Source organism: Anser cygnoides, chromosome 4, assembly GCF_040182565.1.
Source record: "Anser cygnoides isolate HZ-2024a breed goose chromosome 4, Taihu_goose_T2T_genome, whole genome shotgun sequence".
NCBI lineage: Eukaryota > Metazoa > Chordata > Aves > Anseriformes > Anatidae > Anser > Anser cygnoides.
In genome coordinates, this window is record NC_089876.1 from 64,380,576 (window position 1) to 64,400,409 (window position 19,834).

Here is a 19,834-nt window from a genome sequence, read left to right on the forward strand (position 1 = left end):
ACTTTAACCCCACTGTGCAGCTTGCTCGCACGCCTGGTGGTATAAATGTAGTCTTTGTGTGGGGAGACTCAAGACTCCCAACTGCACTCTTAGAGCAATCCAGAGCACAAATAGGCTTTCACTTGGGGATGTTCATGAATACGCATTTGTAACGGGCAATTAGTACTTCATTTCAAATGTCTGACCTGTCACGGATTTGGGGCTAGGTCTGCAGCCAGCAGAACAGGCCTTAGTCCATTGCCATGTCACTAACAGGTTTCCTTCCTAGTGTCCTGAGCACCTGATACGCTGGTATTGCATTACCCAGGCTAGAAACTCTGGTGGGAATTGGGCATGGGTAGGGAACAGTGGCATTATATAGAACACCCCCTTTGATTCATATCCTGCTTTTTTATTTATTTACGCTGCCACTGAGGTGGGGAAGCCCAGGAATTGACCTGGCCCCACCGTGCCAGGTGCTCTGCAAACACCAAGATGAAGAATGATTGCTCACCCAGAGGATTTACCATTAGAGTCCTCCCTAACTAAACAAACGAGGGAAGGATCTTTTCCGGTCACTGCTGCTCACTCAGCACTCTTCTCAGATCCCTCTGCTCTCTGCCACTGACCGCATCCTACAGCAGGGAGCGCGGTTTTTCTCCCGGTGCTGCCAAGAGCTCAGGCTCTACGCAGCGGGAGAAGGGCTCTGCACCACAGTGCTTTTCTCCTCACCACAAACACAGCATTCGTTCGTTTGCAGTCTGCTGAACACGGGGACATCTGAGACGTTTTGGCTGCAGTGGCATCACAACCTGCCTGTCTCCCAGTGGCAGGACTCCCACCTGCTGCAGCCCTCTCTGCAGGGCTGTGCCAAGGAGGCTGGAGCCGACTGCTGCGTGCTCAGTCGTTAGCTTTTTAGCCATGTCTTGTACCTAAACTGATCTCTGGAAGAAAAACCCCCGTGATTATTAAATGACAGCTTGAACTTTCCCATAAAAAATACAGTAATCTGTATTTCAATCAAACTGAACTTCTCTCTTCCATGTTAAGCACACAGCACCACTCATTACGAACCAAGCAGCTCTCGACCCCCTGAATTCCCACATCATGGATCTGCAGGAGCATCCCCCTCTCTCCCTTGTGCACACTGGCCTGAGCCTCACCTCTCTCAGGAGGGAGGCTTAGGAGGCCATGATTTTTCCTTGTTGTTGTTCCTGCTGGAATCATCACAAGCCTTCAAGACCTAGCAGGACTTGAGTCAGGTCTCTGCTGCTGAGAAAAGAGAGTGGCTGCTGCGACTCACCCACCACTTGCTGGGCAAAGGAGAGGCAAAACACGGCTGAGGTTTGGAGCAAAAATCCACGTGCTTGAACAGGTGCTGCTGGTGTGACTGCATGGGCAGGGAGTGCTGAACGGACAGGAAACAGAAGGCTGGGTGTAGGCAGGAGAACATGCAGAGAGCGCTCTCAAAAAGGAATTATCGCAGAGAATGGGAAAAAGGGACGTTTTGATCTTCTGGGCAGGAGAAGCAGAGGAGAAAATTGCAGTGAAGATAAATGGATGGATGAGGTCTACGGGTCACATTCCTTCCAAATGCACAAGGAAAGACGTCGTCTGGTAATGTTACACTTGAATGTAATTCTGTTCTTAGCTGCTTTAAAGGGTCTGTGGGCCACTCCAAGCAGGTGATAACGTTTCTCAGGCTACGTCCCTGGATCTCATTGCAAGGCACCTGCCAGCCACGCTAGCTCCCAGAACATTACACTGCCCGCTGAAACATGCAGCCGCCACGCGGAGCGTGCACACAAGAAACCTGCTGCTGCTGCTAGGATGCCTGGCGACTACCTCCAGGGAAAGTGCTGCAACAGGACCCTTCAAACACCACAGCCCTCACCTGTTTGCTCTCTGGATGGATGAGACAGTTCAGTGCCGTGGTCCTAGAAGCGTGCGTGCAGCTGTAGCAAAAAGGTGGCTTTTCAATCACATCTGGAGAATCCTTCTGGGGAGGGAGCATTCACATGCAGAGAGCGAAGCGCAGCAAGGCAGGGTCCACTCCTACACCCCTTCCCTCCCTCTCCGGTGCCTCACAGAGGCCCCAGAAACACCAAACATGAAGCTCGCCCATCAAACAGCCAGGGAGGCTCTGCAAAACTCCTCCACTGCCGGCCAAGCCCCAGGGCTGCCCTTTGCTCGCCTGCCCCAGCCCTACCCCAGCTCCCATCGCAGCCCAGCTCGGCACCCTGGGAGCCCCTGCACTCACCCTGCCCTGGGCCACCAGCTCCTGGTGGCACTGCGCTGCCAGCCCCGGGGACAGCCAGCATGGGCAGCCCGCTAGCTCTTCTTGCCGCGGGTACTCAGCCAGCGAGCCGCGCTCAAAGCGCTTACAAGCTGCGCCAAGCTGACCCAGAGAGACACATTCTTTTCGACCCCAAGCAGGTGACTTATTTTCATCACAATGTATCTGGCCTGTAACTGATCTTTTAGCCAGGAATATCCAAGAGTCCTCCACAAGTATGCCTGTCTGACAGAGGCAGAAATTCTTGTTTTACAGAGGGAGGAGATGTGCCTGTAATTTGAGGCTGTAAGAGCAGCGAGAGGATCCCACTCCCCAGTACGCTCTTCATAAGACAGAGGCTCTGGCTTCACCTCACCTTCCGTTAAGTAATCATAAACGGCTGCACGGATAACTTTATTTCAGTTCATAAGTAACTTATTTTGTCTTAGCTTAAAATGGTTCCTGCCGGCCTTACTTGAACAAATATATTCTACTCTCAAGATAAAATAAAAGTGACGTAATGGCCTTTTGCACCGGTGCATCTGTATCAGGAGACACAGTGTTCTGCCAGTGCTACTTCTCATGCTGACATCTCTTCCTCTATCTGCTAACTCATAATGTAACACAATGCTTAATGTTTAACGAGACGCATAAATCAAAGAGCCTGTGACAAACACACTGGGAGATGTGGAAGAGCAATGGCAGGTGATGTTTTAAAGGACGTAAAATGTTAGCTGTGAGTCTTATTTATGAAACCCACCATCTGACACGGTACCTCTCACAGCAGAGTACCATGTCCTGTGTTTTTTCCACTTTTGCTTCCTAGAGAAAAATATTTTTTTCTATAAAACCTGGCATGCTATCACATGCCTCAGAAAATGATTTGGAACATGCCACGCAGTCCACACGGCCGTCAACGCCAGGTTTCCAGCCGGGGTCATCAACGTACTCCTCCCATGCACATCTTAGAGGGTGCACCATCTAAACAGGTTAAACACTTAACAGCCCTAAATTGCTGTCTTGGACATGAAAGGTAAGGTTTGGGGTTTTGGGGCCACAGGATTAAACAGCCTGGTAAGAATAGTGAGGACAGGTTACTGTGACACCTGCCCTTCAGTTTGCTTTGCAGGCAAGGGTCCCTTTCCGACCTGAACCAAAGACACCCGTTGCCCAGCTAAAAAGCTGATCACGTTATCAGGCATGATTATCTGCTGCCTGCAGAGCTCTTGCTTGGAAATATCATTTTGCTATCACATCTCCTGCGCAGGATTTCACTCTCTAGCTGGAAGGCTATGTGGCACACAGGTTTTCCATATCAGTCTATGTCACCCGCTCAGGATCACTCACTTCATTAGGCGCCAAATGGGCTCACAATCATTTCCTTCATAAAATGATTCCAAATGGTTTTATTGAGATTTGAAAGAGTTTAAGTGTACTTTGCATCTTGGCCAGCAACTCTGAGAGATACCAAGCGGTAAACAGTTTCCAAGAAGTTACCAGGCAATGAAACAAAGTCCTTTTTGGGGATGTAACCATAAAAGCTCATGATCATTTGTCCTTCTGTGATAAAAACAACAACAAATTACCACCCGTAACATAAACCCGAGGCTTCCCATAACCTGAGAATATGTATTTAGGCATTATGTACTTATGATAGCACAGGTACTCACCCTGAGGCAGATGACAGGCAGCCAGTCCAAGTGGAAATTAACCATGTGTGATCATAGGAAGCACACAGAGCTGACAAAAGGAAACCTTCAACCAACTTCCAGCCCTATCACCCTGGAGCGATGACCACAGCTTCCCTTCCAGACAAAACAGGCGTAGGTCGGGCCAACATCCACGCTGGGGAGTGGCGGTGCTGCGGGGAGCTCTGGGTGATGGACAGCCACATGGAGGAGGTGCTCACTGTCCAGAGCTCACCTTTGGCCTCTCCTGCACCAGTGACACTTCTTCCACTTTGTGTTAGGTGGCAGGATCTTCCCAAAATGCACAGACATTCCCTTGCAGAATACAGCCAACCTGTACACAACCTGTATCATCACTGGCCCTGCAGAGTGGTGGTGGTGGTGTCTCAGCTAAGATGCCTCACTGACCTTACCGGGAAAAAAAACATTGTGCTCACATCTAAAGCCATGTTGACATCTTGCTGGGTGATACTTGCTCCTCCTGCCAAGTGTCAGCTTTTAAAACCTCACTTTTGCCTTTGTGTGATTCTCTCCTGCTGCTGCTTCAACAGAAAAGCGAATTTTCACCGTTTGTTTGGAGCAGCCCTGGGGGGTCACGCTGTCCTGTACGTGCTTAAGCTTTGCATCGCAGAGCGGTCTGCCCGTAGTCAGAACACCAACTGTCCTGCATGCTGAGCAGGGCCACATCTCTGACACCGCTTGGCTCAAACTGAGCCACCTCCATGCCTTCATCCCGCAGGGACTAGGCTGGATGCGAGCGCTTATTCTGAAAAGAAAAGTCCTTCCATACAAATCAGTGAAACACTTAGGGTATATATAGCAAAGTGTGATTTCCCCATCAGGTGGCTCTGGTGCTGCTAGTATCAAATGATATATTCTGCAAAGAGAAAGGCTTAGCAGGAGGGCTCCAAGGGTTGTTCCTAACATTTTTTGCAGGGTTTTGGTTTCTTGCTTGGTGTTTTCTTTTGATGGCAGTGAAATCCTATTTAAACACAAGAGTAGAGGTCATGCAACAAGAAACCTCAACAAACTGCAATCATTGGTATAGTGGATTTTCCTCAGTCCTGTTCACGTTTGCACTACCTCTGAAAATGTACGTCCTTTGACTCAAAAGAAAAATGGAAGAAACTAGAGCTGGCCTCTCCAGTGCCCCGATGGCTTTCCCATGTGCTTCTCCCAACTGCTGCAAGTTGAATTAGAAGCTGACTGAAATACAGCAGAGATGGATGAGACTAACAGTGCTCAATGAGTGCAAGGAAGATCTTGCCCATCGCACTGCCCCTTCTCATCCGGCAATAACGGCAGTCAGACTGAAAGCTGGCAAACAATTTGCTTTTAGCTCCCAGGTCACAGGGAACATCAGCCCTGAAGCTCTGCATGCCATCAGTTTGCTCACTGCCAGTGGCCACTCTGAAATAAAATGTAGCGTTTTGGTCACCGGACCACACAACATTAGCTGTGCACCTTGTCAGTGCAGACTAGGGGATTTTCTGAGGGTTGTGGAGGCTTTCAAGCTATTAGCTGCTTCAGTTCATGTCGCTGATGGACTTGGTAATGGAGATGGAGGAATAAACACAGCGTGCTTCTTCGAGCTGAGGCCAGTGCCTATTAGCAGGATCAATGCATGTACGTGCTAAGTGGGTACAATTGCCCTAGACCTGCAGAGCACTCAAGCACATTTTTCAATTTAATGTCATGAATAACTCCAAATACCTCCCTTCCCCATATATTTCACCGTGAATGACAGGAATAACTGTGTTGTGGGGAGACAAAGGACTCAGACGTTTGTCTGGGAGTTTTTTCTCTCTTGCATTTTTCTGGTCGCCACAAAGAAACCTCCAAACCCCCACATCAACAGCAAAAAAACAAAGGGAAATAAATATTAAAAGACTTGTCAGAGGTTCAAAAGCAAATTAAAGAAAAATATAGGCTATCCGGTGGAATGAGAAAGCCCAGGTGTTGCAGAGAACGTGAATACTGAGTGCATTTTTAGGACGCTGCATTCACCCCGATGCTCCTGGACCTTGCCCCTCAGCGACATTCAGCAGCGCTGGAGGCAGCAGGATCCAGGGCTGCTGTTCTCCAGGTCCCTGGCCGCAGGCTGCCTGGCGCCTGGCTGCCAGGTACTGCCATGCTCAACAAGCAGCACACTCCCAGGGAGCTGGATAGCTGAGAAAACTTCCTTCTTCCTCTTTGAATAAAGCGCTGCGTGCCCGCGTGCCCCGGCGATGACACTGGGAGAGCAGCTCGGTCCTGCTGCGGCACAGAGCGCTGGCGCACCGTGCTGCCCCTCACCTGCACTCCCCCTCCTCCCGTCCTCTGCTTTCTGGCAAGCTGCTGGACGCAGAGCTGGGCTACAGCTGCTTCACAGAGATGGAAAAAAAGGTCGTGTTTGGAGGATGAAAGGACAATGCCAACTGCCCCTAAAGGAAACTGTCTTGTGCTTGTAATTTATGTCACCGGTTATGTCACTTTCTGGTCAATGCAGATGCCAGGCCACAGTAAATTTGGGCCAGTTTGTGCATTTGCTTGGGCAGCTGGTGTGAAATGCGAGCCCTGTGTCACGTTTGCTGGTGGAGGAAGGGGAGGCGTGGGACGGATGGAGGAAATTAGTTTTTGAAATAAGACATGGGCTGCATTTAAGAAGGATGATTTCCTTTGAGGAGTTGTTTGCAGTGCTGACCTATCCACAGACCATGAAGAGCACGAGCCAGGAAGGGCTGGAGCCAGGACTATCAATCAGAGGAGAGCAAAACTCCAGGGGAGTTTCAGGTTTTGCAAAACTCGCTCAGTTGCCTTTGGACTCTGCAAAGCTGAACCAAAAGCTGGTTGGTGCCAGGACCATTTGAAGCCAAGCCCATAAAAGCCTGGGGAAATTTAGAGAAACTCCCCATCTTGGCTCATCTCCAATTCAAATTAACTCCTGCAAGATGAGGAGGTGTTCAGATAAATCTCAGAAACTGCTCTCTAATGGGTCAAGGCAATTTTCTCCAGCGTACAAAAGCGATTTTTCTTGGCTCTGTCTTTGCACTGCATATCTCAGAGTGTACTTAAGATATCTGTGAAAGAAATAAAGAAGTGAGGAAGTCTAAAGCCTGTAGCAATCAACAAAATCCATTACTGAATTTTCTCACAGACACCGCTCCCAAATAACACCAGTGAAAAATTGGTTCAAATTTGCAATAAATCTGACTGCCAAGTGCTTTGTAAGGAAGTTCACTGTTATCTGACGGGGAATTTGGGAAGAAATCATATTTTCACGTGTGCTGGCTCAGGCAAGATAATTCTTAATGTTTTTAACCAATTATCCTGTCCTCAAGCATTGAAGCTTTCTAGATTACATCCCCACCCTTTTCCCAGGATCCTGGTACAGAGGTGACTCTGAGCACCACTCTGTGGGAGTGCAGATACTGCTAAGATATAAGATACTGCTGATATATATATAAACGAATATAAACGATGATAATTACAAAAGCATAAAAAGGAAATGGAGGAAGGCTTCTTAAACATATCAAGGAGAGGAATGGAGGAAAAATAGATGTGTAGCTCTATTTTTCTCTAGCTTCCCGGAGAGGAAGGCAGCCAGGATGGCCGTTTTCTCTTGCTGTGAAAAAGCTCTTCTCTTCTGCTTAGCTACTGACAAGAAGATTTAGGGAAAAAGAGGAAAAAAGGACATTTGTACACCAAAGAAACAAATGGAGGTGGCTTTTGAAGACCTAATTAACAGACTCTGTCCCAAGTCATTTCAGTTCAGCTGCAACACAAAAGTCTGACAGAGATCCATGGGACCGCAACAACCTGCCTAAGAGAGTAAGACCCCTGTAAACAAAACCAGTCCCTCCAAAAACCCACCCCCCTCCAAATTCATGGGGCTGGGAAGGGGAGGATGCTGCAGCTGAAGGCCTGTTTTCCTGCTCACTAATAAATTTAGTTTACAGAACCCTTTGTGGGTCCCTTTTAAGGTTGTTTGTTGATTAAAGCGGCAAACAACAAACTTAGCCTTAATTTATGCTTCTTTTAACATTTCAAGCTTGGGGAGGATGCTTTTTATAGGAGTTAATGAGGCAGAATAGGTTCTTTATGGGGAAGATATTTTCTCACCAAATTAAAACCTGTATTGAAAATAAAATAATGAGATGAAGGTGGCTTTTCTTTCAGAAGTAAATAAATCTCAGACTAGGAAACTTCTCACGCACTTGGAACTGTCCTTATCGGAGAGATCTGAGAACAGCAGGTTCATAAGATGTTCTCTCTCTCTTTTAATTTTGCCTTCCTCCTTTCACCAAGACAGTAATAATGCATTGTTTGCTGAAAACGAGCGAGCAGCTCTGCTGTGTGAAGGCCCAGAAGCACTGGGACCTCAGCAAAGGAGAAAATGTCCATCTCCTCCCCTTTGCTACAGTGAAAGCCCATGGCACCGAATCATCCGGGCACCCTGGGTACCCGTGGGGGTACACAGGCAGGGCAGAGAAATGGGCCACCCCGTGCCACATTATACACCTGTGCGGGTCATAAAGTATCTCCTGACAGAACCCCACGCAGGAGATCATTTTCCACATTAAAACCTCCCTGCTGCCCCAAATCTGCTGCGTTTTGCCAGTTCGGTGGAGTGGCGAAGCAAAACGAGGTACCTGAGAGTGCAGTACTGGAAGCTCCTGTATGACAGGAGTAGTCGGCACAGGATGCTATTAATTAGGGACAAACAGAACAACGTCCCTATGTGACAGGAGAGCACTAACCCTGGTTCCTCTTAGCACTGGGAAAGAAAGCCTTCCTTTCATCCCAGGCCACGAGCACACTTGAAGTGATAACCCTGCTTGTCTTCACCGGAAAGGCTGCAAAAATGCAGGTCTCGTAGGTGTAAGATCAGGCTGGGGCACTCTTTGCTGTGCATGGTGCCATACACGCAACTGCACTTTTGAGCTATCCTGTTTTCCGATGAAATGTCAATACTCTCTATAGGAAAAAAATAAAATAAAAAAACAAAACCACCTTTTGGCTTGTTTGTTACCAAAAGGCATTTCAAATGTTTTTCTTCCTAAATCATCCCGAGTTTACAGGTGAGAATGGGGCTAAGCCTGCTCTGGAGCATGACGACAGTATTTTCTTGTCCATCTTTTGACATCTGCAGATGAGACACGCGTTTCCCTGGGATTGCAGGAGCTTTGCAGCAGCAGTAGGAATCCTGCCCCTGCCCTCCCGCTGCTGGCAGGCCGACGCAGCACAGATAAGGCCGGTGCACCTGCGGCCTGAGGAAAGCTGTGGAAGTGCCGGTTGCCTTATGCAATCAAGCAACAACCCACCTCAAATTTCAAAGCAGTTGCAGCCATCCAGCCCCGTCACAGAAGGGTATGAATGGGGCTGTTTTCATATCTCTTATGCAAATGTCTGGTAGGACAACAATGTTATCCATTGTTAGCCACAAACAGCAGGATTTTATCTGGCGCTGGGTCCTGGTTCCTGACCACAGAAAATGTATACAAAGTATAGTTAAAGAAACTTGAGCCAATAGACGGCCACTCCCCGTGAAACCACATGCTGTAGGAATGAGAAAAAGAACTCAGGAGGCAAAAAGAAGTCAAAACCTAGGGAAATTCCAGCATTTGGTAATGGCTGGGGAAGATCAGCTCCTGCAAACCCCAATGCTGTATGCAGCTCGCCTGCAGAGCAAGGGTGTGAGAGAGACAAATCGGCCACAGAATGGGTAAGAGCTGAAAAAAGAAATCATATGCTTTCCTTCCAGCCCAGGAAAATGTAACAATAGTGCACATCTACAGACATCTGTCCACTGAGAGGCAGGAAAGCAAGGAGAGCAGAGAAGTCCTCAAAGTCAGGCAGGGAGAAGACAGGATATCAAAAGGGTAGAGGCTGTCTGGAGTGAGCTGTGTAAGGCGACAGTATCTCAAATATCCAGCAGAAAGATTTGCAAGCTGTGTGACTACGGAATTGGCAATGTGAGAGCCATGCTGGTGAAGGAAAGACTCTGATGTCACATAAGGTGGATGAACACATTTCCAGCAGGTTGCAGTTTAGAGGGTCAGGAAGCTAAGCATCTTCATTAGATTCCCTCCTGCTTGCCATCCGTGCACCCACAAAGTGCAGCCTGAAGTCCTTCAGTACACTGAGCATCACTTAAATATGTTTCCAAGGCTGTCCTGCTGGAAATAATAATCTAAATGAAGAGAAGATCCTTCATCTCAGGTGCTGTGGACACAATGACTGACACAAAGCTGCTGAAATGAAGGGAAGACCTTATGTTCAGTACCTACAGCTACCCTCAGTTATGACTGCTCTGAAGAAGGACCACAGCACTTATCATTTCCTTTCTAATTAAGAGGTATGAACTAGACTCCAAGTCAGACTGCACGAACCAGCGTATCTCCATTTTTCTTCTATCTCTGGTGATGCTGGAAGGGAAAAACCCTGTGCTGACCTTGCCAGCTAAAGTTCCAGTTGCCCCAGTCACGAGGGAGAGGCTGCACCTTGTTGCAGATACAAACTGCAACAACCACACCGTGCTGTGGGGCAATGACAATGGGCTCACAGACTTACTTGTAGGTTCAGTCCTGCTTCTCAGATGGACTCCCTTGCAGACACGGGTTGTTTCATCTTGGAATGGGATTGAAACGACAGCTGGTCAAAAACGTACAACAGACGCCGGGTCTGTTCAATGAAAGGCCTGCAGGAAATGTCTACTGGTTTACTTATACAGTTCAAAATAAATTGAACTCTTCGGGGTTTTTTTGAATGAAATCAGAATCCTCCAGATTCATCCTCCAGATGAGTATTTTTTGTGCATGTCACTGAATCCTCTAATTATTTCATACTTTGAATCATTTGCTCACTTCTTTTAAAGAACCCTCCTGCTGTCAGTTCCTCTCCTGCATGTCCTAGTCCCTTCCAATTCTCTCTGAAGCGGTGCTTCCAAACTCTCTTGTCTTCAAGAAAGGATGCAGCAGTTAAAATCAAGCAGATTGTAATTTTTGGAATTGGTGATACTAAACTACATCTTAAAAAGCATGTTTTCACCCTAACAGGGATGAAGAGTCAGTATCTGAAACGAGAACGCAAACAGGTTGCTACAGAAGGAGCGGGGAAAGCAAGCAGCTGGTATTTACATGAGAAACCGTGGTGCTGGAGGCCTCCAGCACAGCCCTCCACCTTGAGTAAATACTTGGTGGTGTTTGTACAGCACTTCTGATCAGCTTAATAGGCCAATGGATGTCACTGTTGCTCTACATAAACCAAAATGGGAAAGCAAAAAAAAGATAATTAAAACAAAATAAGCTTACAAGAGAGGGTTCCCAAGGGCTTCCATTTAGTACCCTCTAACCTGGTGTGCTGGTTAGGCTGGACAGCTTCATCAGGGGCTTCATAAGGACACATGTAATGTATCGTATTGTTAACTGCAGAGATAAGGTCATGCTAACAGCTATGTGTAAAAAAGGAAGGCTATTGCCAAGGCTAACAGAGATGCAGAATGGAAATCAGAGACATATGTGTACAGACAAGTAGGGCTTCCAGAGCAGGCAGGATACCAGTTTCCAGAAGTGAGAGGAAACATTGAGAAATTGCCCCAAAGGCTGAAAATTGGGCTAGTTTTTGTTTGTCCCTCTGCATCTGAAAAACCTACAATACATACTCATACATTTGGGATCTGAAAACGGGGAGTTGGTCATTCAAATCTGAAGCAGCCGTTCAGATACTTTGAAAATCTGCACTCACAACTGAACGATTCTTGTCTTCGAGGCTTAAATAAAGCCAGATTTTCCCAAGCAGTTATCAGCATCACGGTTCCTCCCCTTTCACCAGTTCATTTGAGACTTCTCTGAAAACTCAGCATCAAGAAGCATTTGTAGATAAGTTTACTAAGGAAGATTCGGGCTCGTGCAGCATGACGCTCACTGCTAGGAGAAATTAGGTCACTGAGAGGCTACTGCAGTGACTGCCAGAGATGCAGCTGCCGTATTTCTAGGTCAGTGGTCACTTCCACGTTAACGGCTTTATGAAGGTTTAACCAACAAATTCAGTTTTTGCTTGCATGTCCATGTGCAAGTCAGTAGCCTAACATAATAAGAGGCAGCTTTCAGCTGTTTCTCGCTGTTTAAATGTGGGGTACTTTACACTGAATTACTCAAAAAGCTCGGGGAAACCAGTGAAGAGGGGCAAACCCACCAGAGCACAGAACAAAAGAAAGTATGCCCCATCTTTACGCATTTGCTGTTCTAACACCTCCGGGGAAAGGTACAGGTCCACAAACAGCCCCATAAACGCAGTACCTGGTCTCCAACTGTTTTAAATTTCAGCTGCTTTTTTGGGGTAGCTGCAGAGCGAGCCAGCCATAGGGAAAGCTGCTTCTTACAACCTGTTGGTGAGTCCATGGCTTCTGTCCTGTGGCCAAACCTTCTGAAATGTTAACCTATCCAATAAAGCTGTGAGTGCATTCCCCACAGCTCAGGTTCTTTCAGGATGCACTTCTAAATTGCATCATAACCTCTTTGGGCTCAGTCTCGTATTTATTATACGTACCGTGTCATGCCTACAAGCTCATGTTCCAGGTTTAACGTGCTGTCTTGGTTTGTTCTGCTTCAGAGTTGTTCTACTTTGTGTGTTTTTGCTGCTGTTCTCTCTCCCACCCTCTCCATCAAACACACTAAAAGGCATTTAGCTTAAGACCAAGTGAGGAGCACTCTCGTAATCTGCAGCTAAGTACTGCTTGCACAACTCTGACGTAAACTCACGATGATGAGCGCTCCACCGCTTCTGTAGCTTTTGGCAGGATCCCAGTTCCCAGTACCCTGACCACCAGACATACAGTCACCATGAAGTCACCCAAAAATGGAGACACAAGTTTTGAATGGTGCCTGAGAAAACAAAGAAAAAGGCATCGAAATATAGCATGAGCGTGAAGCTTCAGATCCAGATCTAACTCTGCCAGAAGGTGGGAGCCGTGATCTCAGTTCCTGCTGTGTACACGGACCCTACCTCTGTGACAGGGGCTCAGGCCTACTGCAATTTGTTCCCTGAAAGGAAGAACACTATTTAAACAACAGGGAAAGGCAAGTGCCTGAGACTTGCCTGAATTTAACAGGTCTGGGAGCCAAAATGTACTTGCTATCCCTCAAAATCTTCTAGAGAGACTGTGTGATATGAAGGACAATCCATGTTCTCTCACACACAGTTTCACAAACAACTACAGTGCAAATCAACAAAACAGAAAAGGGAACCTCAACTACACTAATTCAGCAATGGGAACATAGTGCAGCTACTAACCACGGAAGTGAAAATCTCTAAGCTAGCAAAGGTAGATTCAGATCAGCATATTATCATCACCAGGTCTGCAGGCCAAGTATGTTCTTAAAATAAATCTGATGTGCCACCGACCAGCTGTGCAGAACCATGGAATCGCATTACCCTGGTCTGCTCTCCAGCAATGAACCCGGTCTGAGACATTTTCAGGATGCTCATGAAATTATTTTTTTCGTTATCCTATGAGATCCCTTAGGAAAGTCTTCTTGCTCTCTCTTAGAATAGGCCGAGCTCTTTGAACTCTCTCCCGTGAATAGGAATCCTGTGGGTTGCCTGTTTGTAATGAACAGGAACAAGCCTTTGGGAATGTCCGTGTCATGCACTGCTGCTAGTTACTGTTTATACACACTCGGAGGACACAGAGTATTCCACAGAATGATGACTCTGTCTTCTCCGCCCTGTTATTAGACCTCTGTGAGACATCTCACCAATTACTTCCTAAGATGAGAAGTACACTTATCATAAATGTAAAGGCACACTTAAATTAACCTCTATTTTTTTAACTTTCAAAACCTCCAGACCTAAATTTTAAGTCTCTACATTCCCTTATACAATTGAATAAAGTTTTGCTTCTCCTGTAAGAACCATGTCAATATCTGCAAGTTAACAGGTCTCGAAAGCCTTCCCCTGGCGCTTATGAATGCAGTGCCATGTAAAATCTCCCTGTGGTTTACACAACTGAACATCATGGATTTCACTGTTGCTGAAATTATGGAGAGAACCACTGGTTCAGCTACGTCTCCAGACTCTACTCCTGCAACATGTATTATAAGGGCTTGTTCTTGCTCCTAGTTAGGCCAACATTACTTTGCCTGGTTTGGATGCTTTCTTCCCACCAGTGCTGTCCCAGGTGGTGCAACAAAGTCTGGCTGCAGACAATTTCCTTCTCTTCTTCCTAGGCATCCTCTGTAAGAGCTGGCCCCAAGCTCTGAGCACTGTGCAGGTGTGCAGCCTTACGTGGTTTCCATTGGGTAACTATCCTTCCTGGGCTGTTTGGTCTGCAGGTGCTACTGGGAGCCGTGAGCTCAAAATCACCAAAGAAAAACAAAGACATGGCTAACACCCTGTAAAAAAAGGCCAAGGCTCAGTTCAGTGGAAGGCAACAGTTTCCTTTAGCATCAATCTCTCAGGAGCATTGACAGATCTTGCCACTTCGTGCTGACTGATTTGCTCAGCCATTTTGCAGCGACACATTCCGAACCTGCCCTGCCATTTCCCATGGCTGTTATTCAGCCCCGTGGTCTGACAGCTCTGACAGAGGCAAAGACCTCTGCTATGGTTGCCCCAGGAGCAGCTCAGCATCACAGCACTGATGCTGCGATGCCATGATGTCAGGTGCGCAGCGCTGTCATGCAATTAAACTCTTGTTAGTTTCCATCGTTAACAGAAATTGTGGTTTGTTTGCATTGCAACGGGCCAGGCACAGGAACTCACACTTAACACATAAGGTAAATAACAAAAATGAAACACTCGAATCTCTAAGTGGTGGAGAATGACTCAATCTAGAGTCAAGTAGAACACCAAAAATCTTAGACATCTAAATGAAAATGCCTGGTTTTATGTATGTCTACGCTGCAATTCGTGATGATTTCCTTGGGATTGTCATAAATATTATGTACATCTGAGAGCATAGCCAGTTGTATGTCAATTCCCAAATACTTGGACCCCAAGAAAAGTAGCGTACTTAACCAATTATCTAAAATGCTCTATGTCTTCAGGAATCACACAGCACTTCAAAACTATGTGGCAATACAGCACTGAAAGAGTGACCACGTAATGGCTGCTCCCCAGCCACTGAAAACAGACCCATGCCCTCAATGCACTCTCAAGAAGGAAAGCGTCCACCCTACAAAATACCACAGAGCAATTTGCACTAAGGCACGGGCAAGCAGACTGCCCTGGCAGAAAGGAAGGTGCCCTGTCATTTTGTAAGGTCAAGACTGAATTATAAGCTATGGCATTGCTATAATGCAAGGCTGCTCCACGCCTGGCATCATTGGGTCCTAACTGCTGCTGGGTGGAAACATGTAGCACCACCATGGTCATTTCTGCATCTATGGGAAAGACAAGCAGATCATTTTCTAGAAGAAAGACCGCAAAGAAGACCCAGCTGTGCTCCCTGCTGCTTCTCATGCCTCAACAAGCTACTGAGCCACATGCCCCCTGAACAAACACACCAACAGCAAGGGAGCAAATACTGTGCACTTCAGATGACTGCTGGTCAAACACTCAAAACAAGTGAACACAGGACTCGTCTGAGTGATACCGTGCCCACCTGCTGTTCTCATCACTGTCTCACCATCCGTGACAAGTTATTTGACAACAGAAACACACCACCACAATATGGAGACTACAAAGTCTTTGCAGGACTGTGCATAAGATAAATGAAGAAAGCAAACTGGCACATTGGCAGGACCATTCACATGTTGCTGCTAGTGGACTGGGGTAGGCTGGAACAGCTTCACAGAAAAATGCCATTTCTTATGCACCGCTGGCTGCCTCAGCCCAACAGATTTAAACCTGTGCTCACCTATACAGCTTCATGCTTAGAAGAAGAAGAAAATAACACAAACCTGGATGAGAGGCGACTGCAAAATTCAACGTCCCAGCTCACCACATCTCTGAGTGCCCAGTCCCTCACAAAACAAGACAGAGAGACAGAAGTAGCAGCAGAGAAATACCCGCAACGGGCACCAAAGGGAGCAATAGATGAGGAAGCCATAGCACAAGGCCTGCCAGGGAGCGCTCTGCAAAAGAACTGGTGTGCTCATGTGGGGCGCAAAACTCCAAATAAGATGTAAAAATCACCAAAAAACAAGCTCACTACACCCGCGGAGCTGGGGTACGCACCGTCGCGACGCAGTCCAGAAGGCCAGGATCTTCTTAAGTGCGTGCAGATTCGACTGCATCGTGAGGCTGCTGTCAGCGAGGAGGGTGAACGAAGTACCTTCACCATCAGCGCTGCAGGTTGTGACGGGGAAGGTGAGGCTGCGCATGAGAAGGCAGGCCAGGGGCAGGAAGGAGAAGGAGCCAGCCTTGCTCACCCTTTTAACAGGCAGTCGCTAATGACAGAGCTCCAGTGGCTAGGAGTCAGACAGCCATAGCTTGTATGCTCACACTGCACTAATTGCCATTGCTGCAGGCACTGAGCTGGTGAGATGAGAGTAAAAGAGAGCAAGGTGACTAAAACAGGGAAGGAAAAGCAGGAGGCATGTAAGAGTGAGCAGTTCACTTGTTTGTTCCCCCTTACAAAAGCACTGCCACCCGTTATGAAGCTAACGGTAGGCCCCTGTGTTTTAGGGATCCTGAGCTGGCAGGTGCTCCAGCAGATCAGCGCAGCCTCGCAGACTTGCACAGAAGAATGAAGATTTGTTCCAGCCCCGTACTGACAATTTCTTCAAGGCCTGAAATGTTCTAATTAATACCTAATTTTAAAAGCTGCTATTTCAGTTTCACGGCAGAGTCGCGGCTCCTCAGGAAATTATAATAAAAACAGATGGGGCAAGACAGCAGTTCTCACACCTTTTCTGGTTTTGATCAGCCAACCTGTGTGATCTCTTGATACTCACAAAGAGAGATTGGAAACAGATTTTACTGCCAGTTTCACAACCACACCTACAGGTGCTCCCAACCCAGCCCTTACGTTGGGAACTATAGGCTGGAGTTGGGTAAGAGCCTGGTCATTCCTGGCTCCGATACTGCCTTCTCTGATATTGCCTTTTTCCTCTAGCAATGACAACCAGTCCTGGGAAAGCCCTTTCCCTCCCTGCACAGAGCGATAGTGCAGTGCTGACGACTGCGGAAAAGCTGTTGTAACTCTGGTCCCCGTTCTCCTTTTCTGATGCTGCTTCTCACCTACACCAGAGGGGAAGAGAAAGAGATGGAAAAGGCAAGGACCAGTATGTGAAAACTCATAAGGGAAAACTACCCCCCCCCCAAAAAAAAAAAAAGAGAATCCACAAAGAAGAAATCCAGAGAAAGGAGGACTAGGGAATCCTTATGAGAAAAGGTCACCTTACTGAATCACATATGATAACCTTTCTGTGCATATTTTGTACCATCCTATCAAATTAAATCATTAATTTTCTCACCAGGGAAACCATAAAGTGTTTATGAAAATGATTTCATTCCTTATTCAATTCTGAAGGTCACTGGCTCAGTTAGGGCCATCATGTACCCATCCACATTTAATCAAATGAGATTTTCCTGTAAGATGGGCGTTTTCCCCGCTCCCCCGTTCCATAATCTGAAGCAAGCACAAATTATTGGACATACAGGTCTTATAGACAGGCAAGTAGAAGCACTGCAAAATGTATAAAGATCTTCGAAAGGCAGGTGCCTAAATTCACGACCTGAGTTTCAAATTGTAAAGCGGTCTGCAGAACCCACTAACTTCAAGGAGCCCTGTTAAGGCTTTCAGGAATTTTGGAAAAGGAAAACAGATAAGGATCCCTTTTTTTACTGAAAGCTTGGCCGGTAGGGCTGGGCTGGGCTGGGCTGAGCTGGGCAATAGGGCTGAGCAAAATGAAAGTGCAAGCACATTGCAGGCTCGGCGCCAGAGCTTGCTGTAATCCGCCAGTTTAAAGTAATTCGCTGTGCTTGCTCGGGGGACCTTGCTCTGGGACAAGCGTGCTATTTTCCCCAAGTGAGCTCTGCCCTGCCCTCTCGCTGTCCTGCTACACCGTGTATTTGCTAATTCATGGTTATTTTCCCCTCCCCATGCAAGGGCACTGTATCTGCTCACTACTTGAGTAACAGGAGATAGGTCCACTCTGAGCCTAATTAATGATGTGCTGAAATCCAAAATGCTTTCTTTAAAGAGCATACAAGCAGCAGGGCAGTGCGCTCCTTTGATCTCCAACCTGCTCACACAGCTTCCTGCTCTCCTCCTTCCCTGATCACTGCTGATAGTAACCTCCTTTGGACATCACAAAGAACAGGCCATCATAAAACAGGAGGACCAGAAGCAAGGAAGGTACCAATAACCAAGGTACCAATAATCCCACTCCAGAAACAATATATCTGCTCAACACCCCTAATTACAGCCAGCCAGGACACATTCAGAAGCCTGGTGCTGGAGACAGGAATGTTTTTAATTACATTGATCCCTTGCCTGCCAGGTAGCCAGTTGCTCTGTCAAGTTACCCAGGTATGGTCCCTCGTCTTCATCGTATACATCTCTGAAGCTGCTAATGCCGAAAGCATCTGGATTAAAGATCACTGGGGACGCTAACCATGGCCTTGCTAATAGTGCCCAACAAGACGGTTCGCTGGACGGGAAGGGGAACGAAATGTGCTCTGGTTCTTGGTTCCATGGTTGGAATTTGCCAGCTCCCATAAAACATGGGAGAAGAAGCAGGATCTGCCTCTGCCACGGGTTCAGTTCAGGTAAGCAGTGATGCCAGTACTGGGCATTTCCAAGCACATGCTGTTCTTCAAAGCTAACCAAGCCATCATTTCTATTATAGCAGAGAAATCCTAAGAAGCAGTTGCAAAGGTAACCGTGATGTTGAAAATAAAGTGTGGGTCTTGACACACACAATGTGACTAGTTACATTGTGTAACTCCAAGGAATTAAAGAAAGCCAGCTAACAATGAATGAAGCAGAAGCACTCCAGCAGCTGGGAAGGCAGCACAATATTTTAAGGCAACGTAAACTTCATTTCACTGCAACATAAAAGTTGTGCTTGGCTTCTTAACCTGAATTATTCTGCGTACTGAAAACATGAGCAAGCTCTGATTCAAACACTTTTCATGGTAAGAAAGAGTCCATGATCTACCACACATGCTGTGACATCTCTTTTTTAAGAGTGCATCCTACTCAGTGAGCACCTCGACCAGTATTTTTCACCCAGCTGAGACTTTTTTATTGTTTTATGGATAAAGCATGGATTATTATAAATACTGACAGTGTTCAAGTTATGTGAGCAAGCAGAAGACACAAGTTGTATGGAAACTGTGGCCAGCTGTGAAATGAAGCTGCATTAATTAAAACACTATCAGCCACCCCCTTACTTTTAATCCTAAAGCAAAAGCATTCTCTATACAGACTGAGAGCCACCTGGGATAAACACATCTTGGGTTACCAGTGCCTTCCAGCGGGGCCCAAGTCCCCTGGAAATGCCTTTCATCTTGATCACCAGCCTTTCACATCCACGGGACTCACTGCAGAAACAGCTCATCTCGGAGGATTTCACCAAAGATACTGACTTAGTGGCTTGATAACCAGAGAACTTAAAGGGAAACTCAAATTATGCAACCTGTCATAGTTGACAATCTCCGTATTTCTAAAGAAAGCAGCATTTCTTGACTTTTTGATATGATGACCTACTTCCAACACAACTTTTCACTCAGTTATCCTACAGGCAAAGTAGTTCACTCTCGTGCCAGCACTTAGGATCCTTGTGCAGGTCAGACCCGTTCCTACCTTTGATGCAGAACAGGAGCATGATCTTTCTCGCCAACCTTCTCCTACACCCTATCAGCCTGAAAATGGAAAGAGCTATCAGCTTCTACTGCTGAATCCTAATTCAAGAGGGTGCTTGAAGCCGGTACTGGCTGTTAAGCACGTGTCTGTGTTCTG

General features: G+C 46.9%; 1 protein-coding gene across 6 annotated transcripts in view; it reads right to left on the reverse strand.

Annotated features, from left to right (window-relative positions):
- The window catches only part of SHROOM3 (shroom family member 3), a 154,614-nt gene that overhangs the window by 45,950 nt on the left and 88,830 nt on the right, over positions 1 to 19,834 (reverse strand). Inside the window, exon 1 of one of the 6 annotated variants that reach the window (XM_066996302.1) lies at positions 16,102 to 17,142. The exons of the other annotated variants lie outside the window; for them this stretch is intronic. Within the exon in view, the coding sequence (XP_066852403.1) occupies positions 16,102 to 16,247 (146 nt within the window). The 5' untranslated portion in view covers positions 16,248 to 17,142. Of the gene's footprint in view, positions 1 to 16,101; positions 17,143 to 19,834 lie in introns of those variants that run through there. 6 annotated transcript variants of the gene reach the window in all.